The sequence below is a fragment of the Chiloscyllium plagiosum genome, unplaced genomic scaffold, assembly GCF_037043375.1.
Source record: "Chiloscyllium plagiosum isolate Xiang-an unplaced genomic scaffold, Cpla_swu_hap1 HiC_scaffold_20, whole genome shotgun sequence".
Taxonomy (NCBI): Eukaryota; Metazoa; Chordata; class Chondrichthyes; order Orectolobiformes; family Hemiscylliidae; genus Chiloscyllium; species Chiloscyllium plagiosum.
Genome location: NW_028270158.1, coordinates 61,975,496 through 61,997,805, shown reverse-complemented (window position 1 = coordinate 61,997,805; position 22,310 = coordinate 61,975,496). Strand labels below are relative to the sequence as shown.

General features: G+C 43.2%; 1 protein-coding gene across 2 annotated transcripts in view; it reads right to left on the bottom strand.

Moving 5' to 3' along the window:
* The window catches only part of apoltp (apolipoprotein lipid transfer particle homolog), a 394,813-nt gene that overhangs the window by 314,398 nt on the left and 58,105 nt on the right, over positions 1-22,310 (bottom strand). For both annotated transcript variants that reach the window (XM_043711128.2, XM_087998023.1), the window contains exons 10-13: positions 16,458-16,623; positions 10,882-11,064; positions 3,892-4,044; positions 266-410 (exon numbers count right to left, since the gene is read on the bottom strand). In XM_043711128.2, coding sequence (XP_043567063.2) covers positions 266-410; positions 3,892-4,044; positions 10,882-11,064; positions 16,458-16,623 — 647 coding nt within the window. The remainder of the gene's footprint in view (positions 1-265; positions 411-3,891; positions 4,045-10,881; positions 11,065-16,457; positions 16,624-22,310) is intronic.

Below are 22,310 nucleotides of genomic sequence, written 5' to 3'. Positions count from 1 at the left end.
GACAGACACAAACACCTCAAAAGTCACCATTAAACTTCCTCACAATTGTGAAATAAGCAAACGTGGTTAAGCAATTTTACCACATTTAAAATATTGTAGGGCCATTATTAAAGTTGAATAAATGATAAAAATAAACAGTAAGAAATTAAATAGCAATATGTAGGACCAGCTCATTATTTTCTCCACAACAACTCAACAGTAAAAATGTAATAAGCTAGGATTTGGTCCTTTACTGCAAATTTTAAAATTATATTAACTTCCCAACCTTGACTGGATCTTTCATTCTGTAGAGAGAATGCCACTGTATCAAAGAGCTGCTCACTGGGACATTTCATTAACATGTAGTATGAAGCAATTCGGAGTTCGACATCTTCATCCACTGTTTGATATAGCTGTCTTAACACCGGGCGCTGGAAACACAAAGAGAATCACTGGGATGACAAGATTCGGTCAGAATAAAGGTAACTGTAGATAGAAAATGTACAGCACAGGAGAACACCACTGTGCCCATGCTGAGTGAAAAATAGTTTCCACTTTTCAGTTCTTGCTAAGTATGCTCTGGAGTAGGACACCTCATATCCACACTTTAAAAAAAAAGACTGCCTCTGCCCTTGAATCCTTTACCAACTGATTTAGGTCTGTGCCCCTCCCTGCTTGTAGAAAACAGTCCTTGCTACATATTTAGTTCCCTCATGTTTTCGTATCCCTGTCAGCTATGGCACAGTCAGAAGCACAATTAAAGTTTTTGAGGAAAAAAATAAATGTATATGTGCTTTAAATCCCACAAAAAGGGCTATAAAGATTAAATAATAGATACTAGAAATTGTAAATGAGAAAAGGATTTCTAAAAATGATATCCAAAGAAGAAAATCTGAATTCTGAGGAAGGGTGATTCAACCTGAAATGTCAACTCTCATTTCTCTCCACAGATGCTGCCAGACCTGCTGAGCTTTATCAGCAATTTCTGTTTTTGTTTCTGATTTACAGCATCGCAATTCTTTCGGATTTTATTAAGAAAACCTCAGTGCTTTTTAACAGGACATTTTTGAGGCTGCTTTTGGAATTCTGCATTCATTTCTGGTCTCCCTGCTACAGGAATTACATTGTTAACCTTGAAAGGGTTCAGAAAAGATTTACAAGGATGTTGCCATGGTTGAAGGGTTTGAGCTATAGGGAGAGGCTGAACAGGCTGGGGCTGTTTACCCCTGCAGTGTGAGGGGCTGAGGACTGACCTTATCGAAGTTTATAAAATCATGTGAGGCATGGGTAGGGTGAATAGCCATGGTCTTTTTTTTCCACGGTAAGAGAGTCCGAAGCCGAACAGCATAGATTTAAAGTGAAAGGGGAAAGACTTAAAAGGGATCTAAGGGACAACGTTTTCATGCAGAGGGTGATGCGTGTATGGAATGAGCTGCCAGAGGAAGTGGTGGAGGCTGGTACAATTACAACGTTTAAAAAGCATCTGGATGAGTATATGAATAGGAAGGGTTTAAGAGGGATATAGCCAAATGCTGGCAAATGGGTCTAGATCGGTTTAGGGCATGGATGTATTGGACTGAACAGTCTGTTTCCATACTGTACAGTTCTGTGACTCTATCTGATGTCCCACTCTGGACTTAAGCACACATTTAAAAAAAAGTCAATGCTGACCCTCCAAGTGCAGTTCTGGTCGCCACACTTCCAGAAGGATGTGAAGGCTTTGGAGAGAGGACAGAAAAGGCTTACCAAGATGTTGCCTGGTTTGGAGGGTATTACTATGAGGAGAAATTGTACAAACTGAGTTCATTTCCATTTGAATGTCAGAGGTTGAGGGGGAGCGATCTTATAGAAGTTTACAAAATTATGGAAGGCATGGATAGACTAGATAGTCAGAGGGTAGAAATGTCAATTTCTAGGGACATAAGTTGAAGGTAAAAGGGAGCAAGTTTAAAGAAGATGTGAGAGTCAACACACTGCCAGAGGAGATGACAAAAGCAGATACATTAAACAGACAGTACTCCCTCATTACTCCGAAGAACAGTACAGAATAAGAACGGACCCTTTGGCCCACCAATCCTGTACCAAGCTGGTGATCGACTGTAAAGTTTACCTTGCTCACACTCCATGAAGAGACACTTCGACAATACGTGAATAGGCAGGGAATAGAGGGATACAAACTGGATAGAGGCAAAAACTTTTTAAGTTTAGAAAGGCATCATGTGTTGGCACAGAACAATAAATGCTAGAAATCACAGCAGGTCAGGCAGCATTCATGGAGCGTGAGCAAGGTAAATGTTGTAGTCTAGCACCAGTTCTGTTGGTACAGCATTAGTGGGCCAAAGGGTCTGTTCCTCTCCTGTACTGTTCTCCGTAGTCCTGAGGGAAAACTGTCCATTGGAAGTAACATTAAACTGAGAACCAGTCTGACTGCTTGGCTGAATGTTTTGTCATTTACATAAATGATTTGGATGCAAGCATAAGAGGTACAGTTAGTAAGTTTGCGAATGACACTAAAATTGGAGATGTAGTGGACAGTGAAGAGGGTTACCTCAGATTACAACCAGATCTGGACCAGATGGGCCAATGGGCTGAGAAGTGGCAGATGGAGTTTAATTCAGATAAATGCGAGGTGCTGCATTTTGGGAAAGCAAATCTTAGCAGGACTTATACACTTAATGGTAAGGTCCTAGGGTGTGTTGCTGAACTAAGAGACCTTGGCGTGCAGGTTCATAGCTCCTTGAAAGTGGAGTCACAGGTAGATAGGATAGTGAAGAAGGCGTTTGGTATGCTTTCCTTTATTAGTCAGAGTATTGAGTACAGGAGTTGGGAGGTCATGTTGCAGCTGTATAGGACATTGGTTAGGCCACTGTTGGAATACTGCAGGCAATTCTGGTCTCCTTCCTATCGGAAAGATGTTGTGAAATATGAAAGGGTTCAGAAGAGATTTACAAGGATGTTGCCAGGGTTGGAGGATTTGAGCGATAGGGAGAGGCTGAACAGGCTGGGGCTGTTTTCCCTGGAGCGTCGGAGGCTGAGGGGTAACCTTATAGAGGTTTATAAAATTATGAGAAGCATGATTGGGTAAGCAGGCAAAGTCTTTTCTCTGGGATCGGGGAGTCCAGAACGAGAGGGCATAGGTTTAGGGCGAGAGGGGAAAGATATAAAAGAGTCCTAAGGGGCAACGTTTTCACACAGAGGGTGATACGTGGAATGAGCTGCCAGAGGAAGTGGTGGAGGCTGGTACAATTGCAACATTTAAGAGGCATTTGGATGGGTATATGAATAGGAAGGGTTTGGAGGGATATGGGCCGGGTGCTGGCAGGTGGGACTAGATTGGGTTGGGATATCTGGTCGGCATGGACGGGTTGAACCGAAGGATCTGTTTCCGTGCTGTACATCTCTATGAATCTATCCTAGAATCAGAACTGCAACAGCAAAAACACCTCTGTTCCTATCATTACAGAATCCCCTTTCACTGTTGCTTTCCAACCTTCCTTCTGCATTCCCCGTATAATTAAGCCACTGAGTGTGCTGTGCAGTTGATTCTAACTATACTCCCCAGAGGTGAATATCAGTTGGTGAGAGGTAAACTCAGAAGAGTCCTGCACTGCCTGCGAGCTCTCCTCATCACTCACTCCCTCCCTGACTGCACGTAGGGATACCACCACCAGAATCACACAGCTCTCAGCCACACGGAACGCAAGCTGCTATGCAAACTCCGAAACCAAGAGGTTGAGCTCCTCCAGTTGATAACACATTGTTACTGGGGACACTGGTATTTGTACATAGGACAGGTTCAGCAGACCTTTCTTTAAATCAACACTTGGTAAATCAAAATGCAGCCAAGAATGACCAAAACCCTTCCAGACAAGGACAGCAATATAAATAATCTGTTGTGAGATATGATCTTACGCCAGCTTCACAGGGAATGCGTCTGAAAGCACCAATGGCTGCTAGCCGCACTTCCAGCAGACTGGATTTTGCCTGGAGACATTTATTCAAAGTTGGGATCTGGGCTGTGGCAGCGAGACCGGCATTTCCAATTGCTTTCAGGGACATCAGCACCTGGAGATGATAATAAACCACACACACTCCCATTAGTCACAACTTTTATAGACCCAGCGAACATTTAACAGCTGAAAATGGTAAATGGTACACTGTAATAATGGAAAATGTCTGGTCACTCCCAAGTGATGGAGGAGGTAATTTAACTGGCTTTGTGCTTGTGTTGGAATCAGTCACATCATAAAGTTAGACACTCCATTTTCCAACCATTAAATTAAGTGGCTGCAAATCATATGTCTCTTGCATGCCCAGACCTCTGACCTGCTCCCTGCTGAGGGCATGGAGGTAGAAATCTGCCTCTGCTGGGCTGCAGAAACAGATTGGGAATGAGCAAACAGATCCCAGAATAGTACCATCTGGTGTTCAGGCTCAGTGTTTTCCAGTACCTAAATCTCTCAATGAACCTTGTTAACTGTGTGAGCTGGCGGGGGTGGGGTAACTTATAAATCTCTTCAAGAATCCATATACTCTCATGAATAAGTTAAAGTGCCAAAGAAGTGACCTGCTCATCATTCACATACTAATGAAATCCAGTTTTGAGGTTCGTTAGCAACATTTGACTTAAAGACATTTCAAAGGGTAATAGAGTAAGTTAACATACTAGAGTAAGTTACCTCTGATACCTTGATTGCATTTGTCTGTCATATCTCCATAGCAATGGCTGTGTGATGGACTTCCATTACATTGGTTCTACACTTGGGGGCAAGCTAAATGTGCCGTTGACTTCTGCATGAGGAGGAGATGCTCCTTATCTTACTGCCTGGCATCAGGTCTATTGGAAGGATCTAGAGGCTGACAATCAGTTTGGCTCTGTGACAAACACATCCCCCATGGTCAACATCCTGGCCTGAGACCTGAACCAAGAGCTTCTGCCCGAGAGGTAGGGACACTACCACTGCAGAAGAACTCTTGCGTTGAACTGAATTAGAGTTAAAAGCACCTTCTCTGAACTTTAAAAGTCTCAAGTGTGTCTAATGATTTCAGCTTAGTTCCTTGTAAGTACAAAACTCACATTGTTCAGACAAATTATGGACAGGACATAAAGAGGCGGTGAGGAACAATTCTGGATAATGAGGGAATATATTAATATTAAACAAAATTCTAATCAACCTGTTCAGAGATGTTGTTACCCAGCTCTGAAGCAGGTGGGACCTGAACCCAGGCCTCCCAGTCCTGTGGAGGGACACTGCCACTGCACCACAAGAGGACTGATGTGCTGAGACTAAGGTTAAGATGGAATTGTGGATGAGGAATGGAAGAATAAAAGAGAATAATTACAACACATCATACTAATATATTTAAAATGCTGCACCACCTTCTATTTCATGCCATATCATTTCAATGAAAGCTTTTACTGTTTCTCAGGGTGATCAGAACATAGACACCTGACGGAAAAGTGACTGATTAGTTCCTTCTGATCGATCTTCAAATAATTAATAGAGATTGACTGTGCAAGCATTTTCTTTCACTGGTCCTTTGTCAAGACTGTAATCATTGACTTAGATGCTGCAATTTTTCCTCAAACTTTTCACTCAGCTGGACTAGTTACTTTGTTAAAAATAGTTACTTTGGGTGCCTAATAAAGTTAGAGCATTTGTTCACACACAATGTTGTTCATAGCAGGCAAGAAGATACAAGATTTGTAATCATTATAGATCCCGCAGCTCAGTGGTGATATTTTATCCCAACCTTCAAAGGAGTGCACAAAACACCTTAAGGTTTATAAGTAAATTACATTCACAGTACAAAGATTTTAAATAATAAATCTTGCAAACAATCTTCTATCGACAAGTAAAATGGCAGTGAATTATGATTAACATTACTTTTAACTTCAAGGAGAACCATGAGCATATAGAGTACAGCACAGGAATAGTCCACTTGGCCCATTGGCTGACTTTTTGAAGTGCAATTTAATTAGTCCAATCCTCCCACTCCCCACGTCTCTGCAACATTTTCTCCTTTGGACATATATCGGATTCTCTTTTGACAGCTACTAATTAATCGGCATCTACCATCCTAGAACTGCACCCGAAATCCTATCCACTAGCTGTATAAAATCCTTAACGTTGTGCAAATGGTGGATAATACATTAATATCGTTTGGGAATTTGGATTTTAAGTTTGGGGTGAAATAGGTGTGTCATTTTGTTTCTGTGAATTTATTTTTTAAAGAAGAGGTCAGAAAGACATTTGGAGCAATGAACGAAGAATATCATTTCCAAAATGTCATGTGATTTGATCTAGCCAGCTACCTGTTTACAAAGTTGAACTTCTATTTAGGTGAAACAGACCAGGGCTATCCACTTGTTTGAGTTCAGAAGTATCAGGTTTCAGGTGGGGAGCACAGAACCGCGCACCCCGCACCCAACTGAATTGCTGAATTTGCCTTTGCCAAGGATGTGTTTATGGGATGTTACTATATTGGAACAGTTACTGTTTGTTGTTAAATAATCTATTATTCTGTTAAGTTATTCCAATTTCTTCTGTCTTGCATTGCATTTTAACTATAATGTAAGAATAAAGTGCATTTTGCTTCAAGATTTGGTGTTTGAGCATCAGGAATGCAATGCCTGTCACTTTAAAATAAGAAAAAGCTAGGCTATCTTCTTAATATAAATTGAGGGAGTTTGGTCTGATCCATAATGAATTTTGAGTTCTTTTGTCAAAGTTCTTGCCAGCTTTGTGTGAATATCCCCAATCACCAACCACCATGATGCCTACTGTAACTGAAAAAAAAATGGTCTATGAAGCCAGGTTTCACTCTGTCATCTAATTTGCCATCAGCTAGGATCATAAGATTGCTTCTTCTGACTCTTTTGAAATTTTGTGTCCTCTGGTTATCGATTATAGATGTTGAACACATTTGGTGGAATTTTACTCCCTTCCTGGGAATGTCTCGCAGGGAGGGTGCTGTGCTATAAAATTGGTAAAATCAACCCAATGGAGATATGCCTGTTACTTTAAGATGAGACAGGTTCACTAAATACATATTGGCTCAGTAAGCACAAATCTTTAAGAATGGACTTGCTGCACAAATCCGAAAAAGAATCATGAAGTGGCAACCAGTCTATGGGACAGATTGTGTGTGACACACAAGCTGAGAAAGATCACATTAAAACAGAAAGAACTGGAAAGCTCAGCAGGTCTGACAGCACTGGTGGAGAGAGAAACAGAGTCAACATTTCCAACTTCTTTCAGGACCTCTTCTGAAGAAGAGTCACATCAGACTCCAAACCTTAACTTTGCTTCTCTCCCCATAAATACTGCCAGACCTGCTGAGTTTCTCCAGCACTGTCTGTTTTTATTTCAGATTTCCAGCATCTAAAATTTGTTGTGTTTTAAAAAAGAGGAAGACCACAAGATTTATGAACAGTGATAAGACTTCTAAACATCATACAAGATTTTGAAACAGAATGACCTGGTATTTTTTTCTGCAGGTCAATACAGATTCTTTCTAAAGGTTAAAGAGTTTATTCCATTGTCCTCACACAGTGGTGTATGGAGCAGACAAAGAACATCTTTACATCTGAATGGGCCCCTCAAATTTTAAATTTAATCTTGCTCTTGCTCTTTCTGCACCTTCTCTGCAGCTGTAACATTGTATTCCTTGCTCTGTTCTATTACCCTAATGTACTTTATATGGTATGATCTGCCTGTACTGCACGCAAAGCAAATCTTTTCACTGTACCTAGGTACATGTGACAATAATAAATCAAATCAAAAATCTGTTTCCATAAGTGTATTTTCCTGCTAGCCTGAGACCAGAAATTGGAGGTGGAGCACTCTGTTTCAAGCACGACGGACTGCGACTGCCTGTGTCAGCGTATCCCGGGGATTCACATGGTGATACTCAACCTCTTTGACCAAGTTATTCATAGAATCATAGAATCCCTACAGCATGGAAGCAAGCCATTAGGCCCATCAAATCCATACAGATCCACTACCCGATCCCTGGAACTCTGCATTTGCCATGGCTAATCCACCTAGCCTGTACATCCCTGGACAATATAGGTTATTTAGCATGGCTAATCCACATAACCTAAAGCATCTTGCTTTATCAGGTCCTGGAGTGGGACTTGAACCCAGAGCATCTGCACTACTCCCTCACATCACAAGACTGCATTATATTACTCTTTGGTGTCATAATTATTGAGATTTAACAATTATACTTTGTCAATTTTAACCTGATGTTCTCTTTTTATTTTGGTGCATGTTGGAATTAATCCCCTTTAATTAACCTTTCTTTAGTGGGAGTGGGTACAGAGTCAAAAAGTGTGGCGCTGGAAAAGCGCAGCAGGTCAGGCAGCATCCGAAGGACCAGTTTTGTCACTTTCTCGAAGTTACTGTGCCCTTGAGTTTTCTTTCCAGAGAGGGGGGTAATTGGCCAGGCTTCAACTAGGCTGGGTTTGAATGGTTTATTGGGGCCCTTTTGCTTACCCCTAACAGATAATGCCTCTGGCCTACGGCTTTCATGTCTTTAAAAAATCTAGCATAATCAAAGGGGAGTGGCCAGCTAGCTGTGTAGCTAACCTTTGTTTAAATTAGAGTTGGTTGCAGCAGGGGATGTGTGAAAAAGGCTGCTGAATTCTCCTCTGACTTAAAACCTGTAAGCCTTTGTTTGATTTTTACTCTTTGTGCTAAGGGGTTTGTTTATTGGGACTGCTGCAAGTATTTTGGAAAACCATCAAGTCAGGATAGTCTGTCGGGTTCTTGGATAGGATAAAGTTATCCGGTATTCTATTTTCTGTTCTTTGTGTTTCATTCCATAGTAGTATAAACAAACTGTTTTGCTTAAAATAAATTAGCCTGACCAGCTGGTTCTCTCCTGGAATATCGACTGTACACCTGCTTAAATCAAATAGCAAAGTTAGGGTCTGGGCTACATTCTTCAAATGTTTTGAGGGGCCTGGCCTAGTCCATAACTTTGAGGAGCAGGAGAGTCGATATTTCGGGCATTAGCCCTTCATCAGGAATGTAGTGGGGGGAAGGGGCCTGAGAGATAAATAGGAGGGTGGGGGTGGGGCCCTTGAACTCCACCCTTCCAACTGCAACAAGGACAGAACCCACATCCCCCCCCTCACCTTCCATCCCACTAATTTCCAGAGACAGCGCATTATCCTCCGCCATTTCCGCCACCTACAATCAGGCCCCACCACCAGAGGTATATTTCCCTCCCCAGCCCTATCTGCCCTCTGCAGAGATTATTCCCTCCACGACTCTCTTTAGGTCCACACATGGAACCTTCCCCTGTCACTGTAAGAGATGTAAAACCAGCGCCCACATCTCCCCATTCATTTCCATCCAAGGCCCCAAAGGATCTTTCCCCATCCAGCAGAGGTTTTCCTGTACATCCACCCACCTCATCTACTGTATTAGCTTCCCTCGATGTGGTCTCCTCTACATCAAGGAGACAGGACACCAACTCACAGAGCATTTCAGAGAACATCTTTCGAACATACACACCAAACAATCCCACCGCCCTGTGGCCGACCACTTCAACTCCCCTTCCCACTCCACTAAGGACATGTAATCCCTGGGGCTCCTCTATCGTCAAATCTAAACCACCCTACAACTGGAGGAAGAATGCCTCATCTTCTGACTTGGGACCCTTCAACCACAGGGCATCATTATCAACTTCACTAGTTTTCAAATCTCCCCTCCCCACCTCATCCCAGATCCAACCCTCCAACTCAGCCCTGCCCTCTTGACCTGCCTTAACCGTCCATCTTCTTTCCCACTAACCTATCACAATCACCCCCATCTACATCTACCTATCGCCTTCCCAGCTATCTTTCCCCAGCCCCACCCCAACCTCCTTTCCTTGCCTCCCACCCTCATTCCTGATGAAGTGCTTTTGCCCAAAGTGTCGACTCTCCTACTCCTCGCATGCTGCCTGACCTGCGTTGCTTTTCCAGCACCACACTTTTCTACTCTGACTCTCCAGCATCTGCAGTCCTCAGTTTCTCCCAGGGATGGGTATAGCAGACGGATATGTTGGACAGCAAAGGCCAAATGGCCTTCTTCTGTTCTATAACCAACGATGCTGGGTGCATATAAAATCTGCTTTCTTAATCAAATGTTAACATGGAACAAGATACCAAGTCAAAAAATACAAAGATTCTATTCTCATCAAAGGAACATCACACTTTCTTTTACCTCTGGGACCAGGAGAGTAGCAATTGATCAAGAGGTCTACACAAACACCAATGAAAATAAACAAAGTGGGATTACAAATCACTATTATACTTTATGTACAGTATAAATGACTTAAATAACAAGGCAACCTTGCCTTAAATAAAACTTAAAGGTGGAGACCCTTCTCACTTGCTCCCTCAACTGACTACTCGAACACTGTGATAGTAGTGAACTTCGGTATTTTTTATTCGGAGATGTCGGTGTTGGGCTGGGGTGGACAAAGTTAAAAATCACACCACACCAGGTTATAGTCCAACAGGTTTAATTGGGAGCACACTAGCTTTCGGAGGGACTATCACCTGATGAAGGAGCGTCGCTCCGAAAGCTAGTGTGCTCCCAATTAAACCTGGTGGACTATAACCTGGTGTTGTGTGATTTTTAACTTCGGTATTTTTGGTATACTTAATGCCGGTTTATCAAGAGCGGCAGTTAATTAAGATGCCAGTTAAACAAAGTTTGCTTCATATATTCAGACGTATTTGTTATTATAATTATTAACATTTTAATTATAGGATACAATGTGCCAAATGGTCTCCTTCTGTGCCAACAACACTTCAGTAATTCTGGATAAATACGGCCATTAGGGGTAAGCATTGTAAACTAGAACAGACCAGTAAATCTTGTAGGTGACACATATTCATACCTTCTCCTTTCTCTCGGAATCTCGTGCTCGGCAGTTTCCTTGTACATGACCTTCGAGTATCTTCATGAACTCCTGCACCTCAGGGACCACTTGACATTGTTTGTGCAATGAACAAAAGTTATGAACGAGTGAAGAAGTTCCGAGAAAGGCCTGTGCACGTGTGTCGGGTGACCTCAGCAGGGCCTGTGAATTAAAACCCACCTTTTAGACAAGACTTGACATTTTCGTGTAATCAAAGAGACTTGGTAACAGAGTCAGTGGCATAGTTTCTCTCCCACTCTTCCTCACCACTGTGAAGAAAACAGGATTGATTCTGGCTATTGAGGGAGTGCAGCGTAGGTTCACAAGGTCAATTCCTGGAATGGCAGGACTATCTTATGTTGAAAGATTGGAGCGACTGGGCTTGTATACCCTTGAGTTTAGAAGACTGAGGGGGGATCTGATTGAGACGTATAAGATTATTAGAGGATTGGACACTCTGGAGGCAGGAAACATGTGTCCGCTGATGGGTGAGTCCCGAACCAGAGGACATAGCTTACAAATAAGGGTAGGCCATTTAGGACAGAGATGAGGAGAAACTTCTTCACCCAGAGAGTGGTGGGTGTGTGGAATGCTCTGCCCCAGAAGGCAGTGGAGTCCCAGTCTCTGGATTCGTTTACGAAAGAGTTGGATAGAGCTCTCAAGGATAGTGGAATCAAGGGTTATGGAAATAAGGCAGGAACAGGATACTGATTGAGGATGATCAGCCATGATCATAATGAATGATGGTGGAGGCTCGAAGGGCAGAATGGCCTATTCCTGCACCTATTGTCTATTGTCCTACGTTCAGAGAATAGAATCATAGAATTTGATGATGGGCCGAATGGCCTGCTTCCACACAGTTGGGATTCTATGAGAATCCTTACAATGTAGACGGAGGTCATTTGGCCCATAGAGTCTGTACCAACCCTCTGAAGAATATCCCACCTTCTCCTCCATACCTGTGACCATGCATTTCCCATGGTTAACCCACCTAGCCTGCATATCCTTGGACACAATGGGAAATTTCCCATGGCCATTCATCGAGACATCTTTGGACTGTGGGAGGAAACTGGAGCACCCAAAGGAAACCCACGTAGAAATTGGGGGAATGTGCAAACTCGACACAGACAGTGCCCAAGGGTGGAATCGAACCTGGAACCTGTGATGCCACCCATACTGCTAGCAAAGCTCCACAGATACTTGAATCATAATTCATTGACAAATGGATCTTTTAAAACCAGTTGGTATGTAATATGCCTACTCTGTCAGGATGAGCAAGTTAATGTTTCCACCATCAGACCTCTGACACTGTCAACTGGCAATTATGCTTACTCCATTACACTTGAGTTTACAACAAATTAAACACTATGGATTAAATGAAGGATAATCTTTAGACTAACAAAAGATGAGATAAGCATGATAATCAGTGGATTGCCATAAAAATACCTACACTTTTCGCTCTGCACAAACGAATCTGTCCTGGCCAATACCTTACAATTATCTCCACTATGTCACTGATTCCTGGGGCCAGAATTTTGTTACTGGGGTAAGTAGCTGATATGAAGTGATTTCTGCTCTGGGGGAAGGGGTAGAATTGAGTCAGGTCCACCAAACTCCAGTCAGGTCATCAGCACCTGCTAGGATGGGTAAATATCAAGGCAGGCTCCACAATGGCCTGGTGGTGCTATCGGTGGACTGTTAATCCAGTAGACCCAGGTAATGTTTTAGGCACCTGGGTTCGAATCCCACCATTGAACTGAATTCAACAAAATAAAAATCCGGAATTAAAAATCTAATGGTAACCATGAAACCATCTGGTTCGCTAATGTCCTTTAGGGAAGGAAACTGTAATCCTTACCTGTTCTGCCCTACACGTGACTCCAGACCCACAGCAATGTGACCATGTCTTAAACTGTCCTCTGGGCAATTAGGGATAGGCAATAATTGGTGGCTTAGCCAGAGGCATCCTCATCCTATTAACGAATAATTAAAAAAAACCATCTCCACCCGGTTACTCAGGGACTTTGACCTAGTTGTTTTAAAAGAGACTCTTTAACATTCACGCCCTCATAAGCCCCACCCATTCCCCATACCTCCTCCATTCCCTCTCCAGGCCAATTCATATCTCCATTGGGTACCACCATGACATGTCACATCCATCACAACTCCTCAATAGCCACTCACCCAGTATCCACCTCTGGCAGTTTCAGGAGCAAAAAGGAGATAAAAAGAGCAATAAACTTGTAACAATCTAATAAATTGATATTGCTTCAATATAAGCAAATCATTAAATTCAAAGATTTTAAATCCTGTCATATAAAAACAAACTTCTATTCAATAACCATACCCCAAACAGCTAATCCTTTATTAATCTCTTTAATCTGTCAAACAGAATTTCAATTCAGCCCTCCTCACCCCTCTTTTACTTTTGGGACATTTGAAACTCAGATAAGCACAGATAATGACTTCAGTTATAATGATCATCTTTGGGAAATAGCAACAATAACATTCCTCAAAACCACAAGAACAGATAGTAATGATTTTTTCTAAGCTAAACCAGATGGCATGTCAATCAAGTCCTCCACCACTTACTTTAAAAGTCTGACTGACAGCTGTGGCCTTTTCCGTTTTGAAAGGGCGAGCAATATCAAAATTTCTAACCATGATATTCAAAGAAAACATTCTGTCCTTCAAGAACATTTACACCTCCACCATAAAAATCGGTGACCACAAGTTGCAGGTGAAAATGGAGTTTGTCTGAACCCAACACTAATCCCAAATGTGCCTGGGTATTCAAACTGTGGAAAAGCACCTCAAGCCCCAAAATTATTCAACTTGATATTGAGCTGAGCGGCTATAAAGTTTTCAAGTGGAAAACGAGGTGCTTTTCTGCTTGGGAACTCTACAGCTTTCTGGACTCAACACTGAATTCAACAATTTTAGGGCATGAGGCACCTTCTCCCATGTCCTTACCCTAACTGCCCCACACATCAGGCTTCGTTACCATGAGTCAAAAAGTGTGGAGCTGGAAAAGCACAGCCGGTCAGGCAGCAGCCCAGTAGGAGAGTCTATTGACTCTGATCTCCAACATCTGCAGTCCTCACTTTTTCCCATGTTATCACATGGTCTGCGATTACACACAACCCAGTGTTAGCCACTAATGGCCCCCATTAGGCGCGGGAAGAAAAAATGACAGATGGAGTTTAATCACAATATATATTAATGATTTACATGATTTGCAAGATGTAGCATCTCAAAGTTTGCAGATGACATCAAGTTGTGTGGGAGTGCAAACTGTGACAAGGATACAGAGATGTTTCAGCATGTTCAGGATAGGTTGGCTAAATGGACAAATCAATGGCAGATGCAGTATAATTTGGATAAAAGGGAGGTTATTCACTTTGGAAGCAAAAACAAGAAAACAGATTACTACGCAAATGGCTGTAAATTGGGAGAGGGGAATGCGCAGCGGGACATGCTTGTCCTTGTGCACCAGTCACTGAAGATAGGTATCCAGGTGCAGCAGGCAGTAAAGGAGGCAAATGGTATGTTGGCCTTCATTGCGAGAGGGTTTGAGTACAGGAGCAAGGATGTGTTGTTGTAGTTATACAGGGCCTTGGTGAGGCCACACCTAGAATACTGTGTGCAATTTTGGTCTCCTTTTCTGAGGAAGGATACTCTTGCTCTCAAGGGAGTGCAGCGAAGGTTTCCCAGGCTGATTCCAGGGATGACGGTTCTGATGTAAGAGAGGAGATGGACTAAGTTCGGTTTGTTTTCACTGAAATTCAGACGAGTGAGGAGGGGATCTCATGTAGACTTAAAATTCTAACAGGACTCGGCAGGGTAGATGGACCGAGGATGTTCCCAATGATGGGTGTGTCCAGAACCAGGGGTCACAGTCTGAGGATTAGGGGCGGACCATTTAGGATGGAGATGAGGAGACATTTCTTCACCAAGAGAGGGGTAGGCCTTTGGAATTCATTACCTCAGGAAATAGTTGATGCCAAAACATTTAATGTATTCAAGAGGCAGTTAGATATAGCATTTGGGGTGAATGAGACCAAGGATTATGGGGAGAAAACAGGATTAGGCTATTGTGTTGGATAACCCGCCATGATTGTGCTGAATGGCATAGCATGCTCTAAGGGCCGAATGGTCTCCTCCTGCTGCTATCTTCTATGTTGCTGTGTTTAATCCAGACAAATGTGAGCTGATGCATTTTGGAAGGTCAAGTACAGATGGAAATTGTACAGTGAATGGCAGAATCCTTAGGAGTATTGATATGCAAAGGGATCTGAGTGTGCAGGTCTCCAGATCACTAAAGGTGGCATCACAGGTAGATATGGTAGTAAAAAAGGTCTGTGGCATGCTTACCTTCATTGGAAGGAACATTGAGTATAAGGATAGACAAGTTGGGCTACAGCTTTATAGAACTTTAGTTAGACCACACTTGGATACTGCATACAGTTCTGGTCACCACATGATCAGAAGGATGTGGATGCTTTGGAGAGGGTACAGAAAAGATTTGCCAGGAGGTTGCCTGGTATGAGGGATTTTAGCTATGAAGAAAGGTTGGATAGGCTGGGTTTGTTTTGACTGGAATGCAGGAGGTTGGGGGGCAACTGGATAGAAGTTTAAAAGATTGTGAATGGCATGGATAGAGTGGAAAGTATAAGGCCTTTTCTCAGGGTGGAGGGGTCAATTACTAGGGGACACAGATTCTAGGGGACACAGATTCAAGGGGATTGGGGGGGGGGGGCGGGGGTGGAGAAGAGATTGGAGTTTAAAAGAGATGTGCAGGTCACGTTTTTCACACAAAGTGTAGTCAGTGCCTGGAACACGTTGCCAGAGGAGGTGGTGGAAGCAGACACAATAGCAGCACTCAAGAAGCACCTGGACAAATACACGAACTGGAAGGAAATACAGGGATCCAGATCCTGTAAATGAAGTCAGTTACTGTGTGAAAGGGCAAAATATGTTGGCACAAGCTTGGAGGGCCAAAGGTTGTTTGTTCTTATTCATTCTCCCAGGCTGACCATTATCGACTCCTTCGTCTGTCTACCTGTTCTCTCTTTGGGCTCTATCCCCACCTATCGTTTACCTCTTACACCCTCCCCGCCTCCCCTAGCTTCTGCATAAAAATTAACTTTTTCCTAACCTCAATCAGTTCTGAAGTGGTGTCACTGGACCTGAAACATTAACTCTAATTTCTCTCCAGGGATGCAGTCAGACCTGCTGAGCTTTTCCAGCAATTTGTTTTTGTCTCTTTAATTCCTTGTTAGATACGTAAGCTCTTGATATTAGAATATTTTACAGAATAGCTGATGCTTTTGTTCTGCGCTTATCTTTCTCAACATCAGTCACATTCCCAACTAGTTATTTAATATGGAATTAAACAGCAAGCGATTAACCTCTTTTGCTTTTCCAGGTAATGCACATTATGTCCATCATCTATTGTACGCTGGTAGTTAGTTTTCCACTTACACAGATGCAAAACGTAACAATAAAAATGCAACTTGCTTTACAACTGGTTAAATAAAAGGGAAAGTGCTCACAGTAACTGCAGCAATCATTGGTATCGTTGGTTCAGGAATGAACGCCAAAGACCACAGAAAGGTGTCTGTCCGATCTGTATCCAGCTCTTTCGACAGAACAATCTCTGTTATGAAACTGACACACGCTTCAGTTCCACAGGCTGGTAGGGTGTCCACCAGAGGCTGCCTGATAAAGGGGAAAGCATAATATCAGTTCACCAGACACCTGCGTGATCCAGAGATCACATCACTTCATAGTCATTATCAGAATTAACATGAGTGCTGGAAAAATACTTCGACAATGTATCATTCTCAAACCACGCACCGCTGCAAACCAAGGCAGAATCAATTAAATCTGGACTGCGCTTGAACTAGTTGCTCAAGAGAGTATCCCAGCATAAATCTTCGTCTCTGACAGGGTGCTTTACCTGTTGAGGCAACCGTTTATGTAGTCTCCCACAACTGGGAATGTCTAAAAGGAATTAGCAGTTAATTCAAGAGAAAATTACAGATTGGAAGGAATGCAAACGTAGGATGATTAAAAAAAATCAGCAACTGTCTCTTACAGTGTCAACTTGGTGCTGTGAATGTCTGAGAGGTGGTAGGTGGGGGTGCACTTAATTAGGCAGGAGGGTAGTGGAGTGTGGGATCCATTTCCAGCTCTACCTGCAGAAGGCCTCCCCTTCCCACTGCCAAATGAGGACATGAAGTGGGCAAATTAATGCCCAGGTAATGGTAGGGCCCTGGGGTGTGTTGTTGAACAGAGAGACCAAAGGCTGTGGGGGTACATAGTTCCATAAAAGTGGGCATCACAGACAGGTAGGGTGTCACACATGCCTTCATTGGTTAGAACACCGAGTAAGAAGTTGGGATGTTACAGCTGTACGGGACATGGTAAAGCCACCTTTGGAGTACAGTGTACAATTCTGGTCACCCTACTACAAGAAGGAAACTATTAAACTGGAAAGGGTGCAAAATAGATTTACAAGGAGGCTACTGAGATGGGAGGGTTTGAGTTTACCGGGGAGGATGAATAGGCTGGGACTTTTTCACTGCAGCGTCAGAGACTGAGGGGTGACCTTATAGTGGTTTGTAAAATCATGAGTGTTATAGATAAGGTGAATAGCCAAGGTCTTTTTTCCCCCCAGAGTAGGGGAATTCAAAACTAGAGGGCATAGGTTTAAGGTGAGAGTGGAAAGATTTAAAAGGGACATGAGGAGCAACTTTCTCACGCAGAGGGTGGTGCGTGTATGGAACAAGCTGCCAAAGTAGCTCTTGAATGCAGGTATAATTACAACGTTTAAATAACAATTGGACAGGTATATGGATAGGAAAGGTTTAGAGGGATATGGGGTAAACACAGGCAAATGGAACAAGTTCAGTTTAGGAAACCTGGTCAACATGGACGAGTTGGGCCGAAGGGCCTATTTCCATGCTGTATGCCTCTATATAAGGGCCCTCACTTGCCACCGTTGGCAGGGGCCTTGTGGTGGGCAGGGGGCCTTGCCATGCAGGAAGCGGATTCTCAGACTGGGCAGGTAGGGTTAGTGTGTATTCTCACATTCATAGGCATTTAGTCCTGCCTGAGGGATCTGCCATCTGAAAGTAGGCCCAATGAAAGCCATCCCTCTTGCTGTGCAATTCTCTCCCCTCCTCTTCACAGTGACCAACATTCTGTGAGCAGCACCTCTCATCACTTGCCTGTGGCCTCCGTGCCATCTGTTCCACTTGCTCCTCCTGTACATCTGTCCCATCTTTTACCAGCCTCCTTCAGTTCTAAGGAAGAGTCGTACTGGACTCAAAACATGCATTTTGTCTCTCTCTCTCTTTCAGAGATGCTTCTGGACCTGTTGAGTTTCTCCAGCACTCTGAACTGTTTCAGACCATCAAGGGCAGTGGTTCAATCCCAAGGAAGGCCAATACTGTCCAGTTAAGGACCTGAAAGGACATTTTCCTAAAGAGTTGGTATGGGATTCCTGATCAATCTCCAGCCGGTCGGCAGGGCCTAAGGTCATATCTACTGAGTCCAGCCCACTGCACAGGGTACACTGGTCTCTATGCCTAAACTTCCAATCTGTGTCCCAGTCGCAGGGCTCTGATTGGAATTCTAATTTGTAAATTATACTCCACAATTACAAAGACCATTGACACCACTTTTTGAAAAGACATTCACCATTAGTAAGTGCACCTGCATTTTCTAGAATTGGAGTTCAGGTTCATGGTACATTTTATGGTTTTATAAGCTTTGACAAACAACAAAAATCTAATGAAAACAGACACGACATAGTATGATGGCTTCATGGTTTTTCCTAGCAGAGGCAGCTTTACTTAATGCTAATTTAAATTATTCATTTCTCCTTACAGGCTGTGTATTCAGATACCTGTCAAGTTTTCTTTGGTAAAATTCGAATATCGAATAATTTGGGAGAAAACCTGGAAAGGTACAGATACAAAATGTACCTGGGAACATCAACATGCAGTAGGTAATGTACAGACAGCCATGTTCCTGCTAGTAGCATCACGGGCTGGATCTTATAGATTTTTTTTGACTAAGAGTGAGTCGTCACATTTGAAGGAGTGATACTGGCCACAACACTGGGTAAGAGTCCTTGCCACATCTTACCAAACACACCTCATTAATTGGCGTTTCAGTTCTTCAAGGCTATCCTCCTGTTCTGGTCTGACACCTGCTGATATAACCGTGACAAGCTTCCTGACTTTGTGCCTGCACTAAACAGCACAGCGAGACAGCAGTACAGTCAGCCTGGTATCTCTGGCTGTGGGGGCAACGTGCTAAAAGCTAAGGCAAGACAGGATGCTGTAAGCAACTAGGTATGTGCAGAGTGAGTGAGTGCTATGACAGTGAGTGAGGAGCCTGGAGGTAGATTCTTAGATTCACAGAAAATAGGTGCAGGAATAGGCCATTCGGTCCTTCAAGCCTGCACCACCGTTCAATATGATCAAGGCTGATCATGCAATCTCAGCATTCCATTCTCACTTTCTCTCCATACCCCTTGATCCCTTTAGCCACAAGGGCCATGTCCAGTTCCCTCTTGAATATATCCAATGAACTTGCTCCACAGGTTCACAACTCAGTGAAGACACTCTTTCTCATCTCTGTCCTGAATGGCTTACCCTTTATTCTTAGACTGTGACTCCTAGTTCTAGACTTGCCCAACGTTGGGAACATTCCGCTCCCATCTAGCCTGTCTAATCCCATCAGGATTTTATATGTTTCAATGAGACCTCCCTGCATTGTTGTAAATTCCAGTGAGTACAAGCCCAGTGGATCCAGTCTTTCCTCATATGTCAGTCCTGCCATCCTGGGAATCAGTGTGGTGAACCTTCGCTGGACTCCCTCATCAGGAACAATTTCCTTCCTCGGACTAGGAGACCAAAACTGCACACAATACTCAAGGTGTGGCCTCATCAAAGGCCCTGTATAACTGCAGCAAGTCATCCTTACTCAGACACTCAAATCCTCAGCCTTGTGTGGTCCATGAGCTAGGGGTGTGGCCCTGAGCATACAGCATCGTTGCTGCTGTGTTAAAATGGGAGTTACCATGCAGCCCAAGTTACAGCATTGCAGGGCAGAAACATCCTTCAAGTGAAGCAGAAGAGTGCCATAAGAGTTCACAAAGACTGGCACACGTCTGATGCCAATGTTAGTGCCCATGGAGCAGCCGGAGATGCTGGTGTCCAATGTTCAACATGGAAGCAGTTAAGAGCAAGCATTGAGTGGCACCTGCCAAGAACTTGCTCTGGTTTCCATGGTGACTTTTCCCAATTGCGAGTTTGGTCAGATCGCAGTCCTGGTTGAGTTAGGGTGTTAACAAGGCACTTAACAAGCAATAATAAGTCACAACTGGGACCTCATTGATCCCTAGTGGGAATCTCACCGCACTGCTTGGGAAAAGTGAACAAGATCCAGCGAGATGGTCTTGATGTCTAGATGGGTATAACCAAACATCTCACCCAATTCTACCCCAACCCCAACCCTGCCTGGAGAGCTAACACGTTTCAGTGGAGTTGATTGAAGACCATCTCTGAAGAGAGTTTGGGTTACATGGCAATTAAATATTTTGACCTGGGCCTGTGTGCCCATAACAACCATTAATCTCGAGGCTGATTCTAGCCTTGAATTAAACAAGACCATTTAAAATATAATGAGCTTATAAAACCTAGTGATCATAATGGCATTAAGGCAAAACTATAGTTCAATAGAGACTTAAAATGCTTCGATAGTCTCCCCAGAATAAAGGTAGATACAAGACAGAAATAATGTTTACAAGTCAAGGTAAGGTTTCAACAGTAAATAGTGAATATTTCTTCTGAAATAAGCCAGTGACAAAATTTGGGTTTATCACAGAAAGAGTGAAGAGAGAGATTGTTAATAATATCTATAATCAGAGAGCTATGGGAGAATGGAATATTTTGCACAGTGACTATTTGAAGTATCTGTTGTTGGAAAGTGTAATGAAGAATTTAAGAAGGAGAGGTAGAAACATTTTGACGAATAGGATTCCTGGGATGCTGCAGCATAGAATAGTACAGATACAATGCGTAGTGATCTCTTACAATCTGTGCCTCTGAAATATACCCTGGTGCAAGGATATTCAATCTTCTCACTCCACATCACCTGAAAATTCCCTCACATTTAAAGTTTTTTTTGATTTCCTCAATTTGTGAGAGGTCCCGTGTCATTGTGAAGGTCATACAGGCGAAAGTCAACAATCACAAAAGTTTCTATCAAAGATAAATGCGCTGGAATCACAAGTTGCCCAAATCTGTCAAGAATAATTTGGAGCCAAGTCAGTATATATTAGCCTTGTTTAAAAGATCAAAACTGCTCACGAGAGCCTGCACATCCAGGCTTTCATCATTGGGACAGACTTTGCTCATTACAATCCAGCTGGACTGCAGCTTTGAGGGGTTCCTTTTGAAACTGGTTTCCTAAATTGAAAAAGATAGTCTTGTTTGTGTGCTCTTGGTTGAATCTTGCTCCACATGTTAGTTGGAAAGTAACTTAGCACCAGTATGGACGATGGGAAAGGGGCAAAATGCCGCCATTCAGCCCTCTGTCATTGGTTCTGACAACCCGACCCCTCCCTCCATGTGACAATTGATCACACCGCGCGCGCATGCACGCACACACACACACACCTCAACAACAGCCATGTCGGCTGCTTGGCAGCCGGGGCCCCCAAGGTCATAATTGCAGGCAAAGACCCACCAGTGGCCTCACCAATGCCTGATATAGTAGGCCTTGCCTTCCTAGGTCAGTGTGGCTCTCTAGCCAGCAGATGAGAACACTGCTTTGTCCACAAGCTTGTGCCCAAAGGACAGACAGATCTAAGGATAGGGCTGGCCTCTGCTGCAAGAAACCCCAGGAATTGCAGAAAAAGGTTTTGACCTTGGATTATCCATCATTGATCTGCACTTTCCATCTTGATAAAACCACAGCTTGGCCACAGATAAACAGCGTAAAAGTATAATGCTGGTGGACAGTGCTTGAAATGACGACTTGTAGATGAGTCAAGAGCTTTATACCTCAATGGATGGTAGTGTAAGAGTTAATCATTATTAAACCATTCCCTTTCCCACATATACCAGCAAATGCCCTTTACACCGAATCTAAGGGACTCAGCCACTGCAATCACATTACTGGAGATCTGCTTCCATGGAGAGGACATCCGAACTGATTTGACTTGATTTGATTTATTGTTGCCACATGTACTGAGACACAGTGAAAACTGTTGATTTGCGTGCTTATACGGGCAGATTGTACAAAAGTGATTCAGGGTAGCGGAACAGAGTGCATAATATAGCGTTACAGCTACAAAGAAGGTGCAGAGAGATCAACATTACACTTGA